At 35.1% G+C, this 7,178-nt stretch overlaps 1 protein-coding gene across 1 annotated transcript; it reads left to right on the top strand.

Moving 5' to 3' along the window:
- The first annotated feature begins 316 nt into the window (after positions 1 to 316).
- Positions 317 to 3,947, top strand: LOC116023622 (probable LRR receptor-like serine/threonine-protein kinase At3g47570). Its single transcript, XM_031264625.1, has 2 exons — positions 317 to 2,996; positions 3,449 to 3,947. Exons 1-2 carry the CDS (start codon positions 317 to 319, stop codon positions 3,835 to 3,837), a joined length of 3,069 nt encoding a protein of 1,022 aa, XP_031120485.1. The 3' UTR covers positions 3,838 to 3,947.
- The last annotated feature ends 3,231 nt before the right edge of the window (positions 3,948 to 7,178 follow it).

Raw genomic sequence — 7,178 nt, 5'->3', positions numbered from 1 at the left:
AAGACTTTGAGGTCCATTGACTTCAAGTCTACGGTATACCAATTGGTGTACTGGTGTACATATATAATATATTCTTTTGTAACCAACATAGTTGCCAGGGTGGTTCAGCACCTCGTCCCATGAGGTTGGAGTTCGATCCCTACTCATGTGAATGGAGCAAACCATTTGACAAGTCCCCTACCATGTTGATCCAACCAGACCCGACCCAACGCACGAATAAGGATATGTGAGACGGTCTCACACAAGTGTATTCTTGAGCTCGATCTATATATTCCCTTCCCATACGGCGCACTTGGAATAACAAAGTTAGAACAAAATGAGGTCCTCCTCATCAATATTTACCTGCCTATTTTCCATATTTGCCTTCCTCTGCAAAACTTCCTCCCCGCTGCCTGGAAATAGTGCTTCTGATCACCAAGCATTGCTTTCATTCAAGGCCAACCTGATCGGAGATCCTCTTCGTTCATGGAATGAGTCTACCCATTTTTGCAAGTGGGTAGGAATAACTTGTGGTCGCAAACACCAGCGCCAACGAGTTGTGAGAATGAGTTTGGGGTCGAGCAACCTTCATGGTTCCTTGTCGCCTGCAATCGGGAACCTGAGTTGTCTTACAATATTGTCGCTCAAGGACAATACGCTTGCAGGTGAAATTCCTCAAGAGATTGGTCGACTTACAAGGTTAAATGAGCTCCATCTCTCTAGAAATACATTTTCAGGTGAAATTCCCAAAAACATTTCCCATTGCGTTAATCTGATGGTACTATTTTTGGGGTTCAATAATCTAACGGGCAAGTTTCCATTGGAGTTTGGATCACTTTCCAAGCTCCAGTATGTTGGGGTTGTCTTTAACCACTTGATGGGAGAGATACCTGCTTTCTTGGGCAATTTTTCATCCCTCCAGTATCTTTCTTTTTCTGGAAATAATTTCAAGGGAAAAATCCCTGCTTCTTTTGGGTGCTTGCCTCAACTTTTTGGTCTTTCTCTATTCCAAAACAGCCTGACTTCTACCATTCCCATATCCATTTTCAATCTCTCATCATTAACAACTTTTGATGCACAAGAAAATCAACTTCAGGGATATCTTCCTTCAAATTTAGGCACTACTCTTCCAAATCTAGAGTATTTTAATATAGGTGATAATCTTTTAGTAGGACGGCTTCCCCCCTCGATATCAAATGCAACAAGTTTGTGGCATTATGATGTTCGTTATAATGGTTTTATTGGAGGAGTCCCATCATTTAATGGACTCAAACGGCTAAAAATTCTAGTACTTTTTCACAATCCACTCGGTAATGGAAAATCCACTGATTTGAATTTCATGTCCTCCCTTTTGAATAGTACTACTTCATTATTATTCATGGGCCTTGATAATTGCAATTTTGGAGGGGTTTTGCCCAGATTCATAGGAAATTTTTCAAACCTTCAAAATGTTCGCATTTACCAAAATGTCATAAGAGGAGATCTTCCTAGTGAATTTCATCTTCTTGTTAACTTACAGCACTTGTACTTACAAGAAAATCAACTAAGCGGTACTATTCCAAGCTCGTGGGGAAGCCTTCAACAACTCATTGGTTTAGCCCTTGATGGAAACAAATTGTTTGGTGAGATTCCATTTTCCTTGGGAAATATGTCCCTTCTCAGTCAACTTGACCTCCAATTCAATGATCTACATGGTACTATACCTATAAGTTTTGAAAAATCTAAAAATTTGTTAGAACTAGATCTTTCTGGAAACAAATTCCGAGGATGTCTCCCAAATGCCATTTTCAATACTCTTTCACCACTTGTGCATTTAGACCTCTCTCACAATCACTTTACAGGATCTCTTCCTTTAGAGATTGGTGGGTTGAAAAATTTGGTCTTTTTAGACCTGTCGGGAAACATGTTGTTAGGCACAATTCCAATTACCCTTGGGGCATTGAGTAGCTTGACTAGGCTCAACATCAGTGGTAACCTTTTCCATGGATCTATCCCTCCTTCTATAAGTTCTTTAAAAAGTATTGAAAGTTTAGATCTATCAAGCAATAACCTCACAGGAAAAATACCAAAATTGCTTGGTAAACTTCAATACTTGAACCAATTGAATTTATCATTTAACCATTTGGAAGGTGAGATTCCTATGGAAGGAGTTTTTAAAAACAAGACTGAAGTTGAGCTTGGTGGTAACAACCTATTATGTGGAGGTATTCCACAATTTGGGTTGCCAAAATGCAAAACAGAAGGGGAAAAAAGACAACATTATTTGTCTCGTATTCAGAGGTTGGCAATTTTAATTTCAAGTGGGACTTTGATTCTGGCAATTGTGGCTCTCATTGTGTTCTTCGTTTACAAGCGGAAGAACAAGCGGTCTTTAACATTGGATGCAACAATCGAGTCCATGCCTAAGTTGTCGTATTGGAGTATCCAGAAGGCAACCAATGGATTTTCTAAATCCAACATAATTGGTTCGGGAAAATTCAGCACCGTTTACAAAGGCATTCTTGATGGTAGTTTGAGTTTGGATATTGTTGCAATTAAGGTTCTCAAGCTTCAAGTGAGAGGAGCATCTAGGAGCTTTTTGGCTGAATGCGAAGCATTGAGGCAAATTAGGCATCGAAACCTTGTAAAAGTTTTAACCTCTTGTTGCAGCATAGATCATGAGGGTAATGATTTCAAGGCCATTGTCTATGAGTATATGGCCGGTGGTAGTTTGGACAATTGGTTGCATAATCACTCAACAGACGTGGAAGAAAATCATGATGATTCCAGGATTTTGAACTTGTCGCAGAGAGTAAATATTGCACTTGATGTGGCAAATGCACTTAATTATCTCCATAATGATTTGGAGACACTTTTAGTGCATTGTGATTTGAAGCCAAGCAATATTTTGTTGGATGAAGGCTTTGTCGCTCACGTGGGTGATTTTGGATTATCAAAGTTTCTTCCAATAAATGCATCTTCATCCGAACAAATGAATTCTCTAGGAATTAAGGGGACTATTGGATATACTGCTCCAGGTAAATTATGTTCTTTCTTGTGACAAAAAGGTGGAATCGCCTACTCCAGACGCCTCTTTTGCTCACTGTACACAAGGAGCCTCTCATTTGAGAGGTTGCTCGCTCACCTACACTACCACAGTGAGACTTAGTCTTTAAAGGTCTCTTGTCACAAATTTCACACATGTGGGCAATTATATATGTTAATTTTTCTTAAATCTTCAATTTGTGCTCCTTAGATGTTAATGATGATTTCAATTAAACATCACTAAGATATTAGTTAATATTTAATAGATATTGATTACTCTAAGCGTTAAGAGTCAATTTGCCCTAGTTAGCCACTTAAAACTAGTACCTTAATATATTGATGGTATAAAGTATATATAATAATTAGTTTTTATGCTCATTGTAGTATTCTAATAATTTTGATTTTTGTTAGATGCTGTTAATAATTGACTTTAAATATGTTTCAGAGTATGGAATGGGAAGTGCAGTATCAACTCTTGGTGATATGTATAGTTATGGAATTCTTTTATTAGAAATATTTACTGGTAAAAGTCCTACTAGTTATATTTTTAATGATTGTCTAAATCTTCATAACTATGTCAAAATGGCCATACCTGACCACGTCGTCGAGATTATGGACCCAAAACTATTTCACAAAGAAGTTGATGCAACACCTGCCACTTTTGTACGTCGAGATCGAATTCTAGAATGCCTTGTATCTATTTTTGAGGTTGGAATTGCTTGCTCAGTGGAGTTACCAGGAAAAAGGATGAACATTGGTTGTGCCATTAAAGAATTGAGTTCAGTCAAAGACAACCTAATGGAACTGGGAGACTTTGAGGCCATTTCTTTGTAGGATTCATAACTATTACATATGCACTTTGTTGTTTTCGATCATGTTGGTGGAATGTTTTGCAATTTGTAATGTATTGTCATTACATTGTAATTTAACAAATAAATAGGTTCAATTTTCTTTTAAAAAATTATTAATAGGTTCAATTTTCTTTAAAAAGAACCACCAAAGTGAGTTCTTATTTTTTCTTCTCAAAGGTTATGCAAAAATCTAAGCTTGCAGCAAAGTTGGTTTTCTCTTTCCTCTATCTAAGCTTGACACTCTCAAAAACTCAAAAAGTGAGCAAAAAATAAATAATCGCTATGATAACATAGTTAGCTTATCAGTCAATTTTAACTTATTTGACTACTATTAGTTGTTTGACTTGACTAAACAATAAATATATGTGTTTGATTAATTAATTTTTTTTGTAACAGCTTATTGCTTCAAAATACTAAAATTCAAAAAATTGTTTAAAAAACCTATTTCTATTAACTTTTTAATCAGCAATAAGCTAATTTAAGCTCAAAATGGGCCGCCAAAAATCGAGCCCCCAGTGGGGCGGGCTAGCCCGCATTCACAGCCCTACATGAAATGAACAAATTAAACACTGAGTCACATGATGAACAGTAACTATTTTTGTTTTTGTGTTGGAGCCCAGCAGGCCAGGCCCAGACTTATTATTTAGGCAAATTATGCTGTGAACCCAGGTCCACCTTGCAAGGTGGACCTGGGTCCAAAACTACGTCGTTTTTGTCTCTTTTTGTTTTGTTTTTTTTTTTTTTTAAATTAGTAAACATATTACTGAATATAGAGTTGTCCAAAAATGTGTGAATGTAGAGGTTTCAAAGTGTGAATGTAGAGTATAGAAATCGTGAATGTACATTTATGATTGTGTGAATGTAAAGTTGCCCAGAAATGTGTGAATGTGAAGGTTTCAAATTGTGAATATAGAGTATAGAAATCGTGAATGTAGAGTTATGCATGTGTGAATCTGTAATAGAGTTAAGAAGTTCTAGCAACTTGTAGCCCTGTAATGTGTGAATGTGAAGTTCTCAAGTTGTGAATATGGAGTATAGGACCTGTGAATATAGAGTTTTGAATGTGTGAATGCATAACAGTGGTAATATAGTTACTAAACATATAATCTTGTAATGTGTGAATGTGGAGTTTACAAAGTGTGAATGTAGAGTATCATATAATCCTGTAATGTGTGAATGTAGAGTTTACAAAGTGTGAATGTAGAGTATAATGTATGTGAATGTAGACTCAGGTCCACCTTGCAAGGTGGAGCTGGGTCCACGGCATAACAATTGTATTATTTATGCATTGGATTGGATGAATCTGTTTCTATAAATGCACAAAAAGTTAAAAAATGAGTGCGTAATTATACCATGGCCCAAGGTCTACCTTGCATCGTAGATCCTGATCCAAAAATAACTTTTAGATTATCTATTGTAGTTGGTACATTTTTATTACTCTGGAGTTGACAGTTTTTGTACATGCACTTGTACCTAAACGTACAAAATGTGTTAATTAAAGGTACAAAATTTTTGTATCAATATTCACAATGTAATATGAACCTGGTCTATGATATAACAATTGTACGTGCTCATGGATATTTAGGTGTAATTGCATTTCTACATTAATGGATGGAAATTTTTAGGGGAGACAATAAAGTTGATAGAGTGATCCATTTCGATGGTTCTACTTCTCCATCAGAAGATCAAAGTTGAACCTCCATTGATTCCCAGCCCCAGCTCCCCTGAAAGATTATATATGTTTGCTTTTTTTTTTTTTCCAACTTTTCAGAAAATGCATATCTTATAGCAATGATGTGACCAAGTCTTATTATCATTTCATGCTATGGACTGACCAAGTATTTATATGATTGAGGCCTGACCTGCTCAGATCAGACCTTAGCTTTTAAGCCTGTCTGGCCTCCCTTCAATGTAAAGTGATATTGTAACTTCATCCTCTCAAACTCCAAATTAGTTGTTCCTTTTTTTTTTTTTTTTTTTTTTTGCTTCTTTTGTAAAGCTTTCATCCCAATCCAATTAAGATATTTGAAGGATGTGTCCCATTTCATGTGTGACATGTATAGATCGATTACTTATTAATAAACTGCAAATAATAAATGAACACTGGACATATATAGATAATTGAACGAATTATATATTTAAGAAAGAAAGTTTAATTTGTATGTATTTCCTAGAAAGTAATCCATGTAGATGTAGTATTATTATTATGGACAAAGCATGTTGAGAATTTTCGTAATTCAATAGTATATGAACTCCGTACCAAAATAAATAAATAAAAAGAATAATCATTTTAACATCTCAATTATACTAAAATACTTAACCCAATCTCTTAATTATATATGCGACCCTATTTAGTCTCTAAATTGTTTATTTAATTTTGTGGTCATTTTAATCACTGGCCTAAAATAGCTTTTAAAGTTAACGGTGATTAAAAGATAAACGGGCACTTTGATGCAATACTTTTAATATCAAAACTATCATATTTTGAACACTTTTAGTTCTTTTGGTACATAGCTCTTTCAGCGAAAACCTATTTTAGGAATGGCAAAAAAATAATTTACATGTGACTATAGTTGGATGTCATAAAGACCTTGATTTCCCGCTCAACTCCCAACTTCCCAAGTCATCTGAATTGGCAAAGCTTTGACTTTAACAAGAAAAGGGTCCAAATCAGCAGCAGTAAATGGCAAACCTAATTACTGGGATATATCATATATCCTCTTTCAGATTCAAGGACAGACTCGTAGCATAGCATTTAAATTTGAAAGCAGAAAAGACATTGTAGTATCATGCATTTATGACTAGGTCCCGCCCTAAACCAAGCACAGAACATTAATTATGAGCCACACAGATGTTGCAGAAAACAAGCATTAATGAAACCATACAAAGGTTGGTAGGTGTAGTTTGTATCTTCTAAAAGATAATCCAGAAAATATGTATTGCCATTTTATTAAATACATCCCCATGAAGTGGTTGAGGTAAAGGTCCCCTATGATGCTAAAGAAAAACCTTTTAAAGATGGGAATAATAGTGCAAGTATTTCAAAAATTTTACCGTATAAATTTTGTCTTATGTAATGTGTGATTGCGTGATTAAATGATTGCTCAAGTAAATATTGTCATTATTTGACAATGAAAAATGACAAGTGGTCCCTAAATTATACTTTAATTTAGATATAAGTTTGTTTGAAAAAATAACAAAAATTGACATTTAAGTGGTCATTTTGAGGTATTAATAGGAGTTTGGGTAAGTCAAAGTGAATTCGAATTTCAAATTCAATTGTGAAAGGCATGAATTCTAATTAATGAATTTCATTTTGCGAGT

This window comes from Ipomoea triloba, chromosome 6 (genome assembly GCF_003576645.1).
Source record: "Ipomoea triloba cultivar NCNSP0323 chromosome 6, ASM357664v1".
Classification (NCBI taxonomy): domain Eukaryota; kingdom Viridiplantae; phylum Streptophyta; class Magnoliopsida; order Solanales; family Convolvulaceae; genus Ipomoea; species Ipomoea triloba.
The sequence above is the reverse complement of the archived record's forward strand: the minus strand, read 5'-3'. Positions and strand labels throughout refer to the sequence as shown.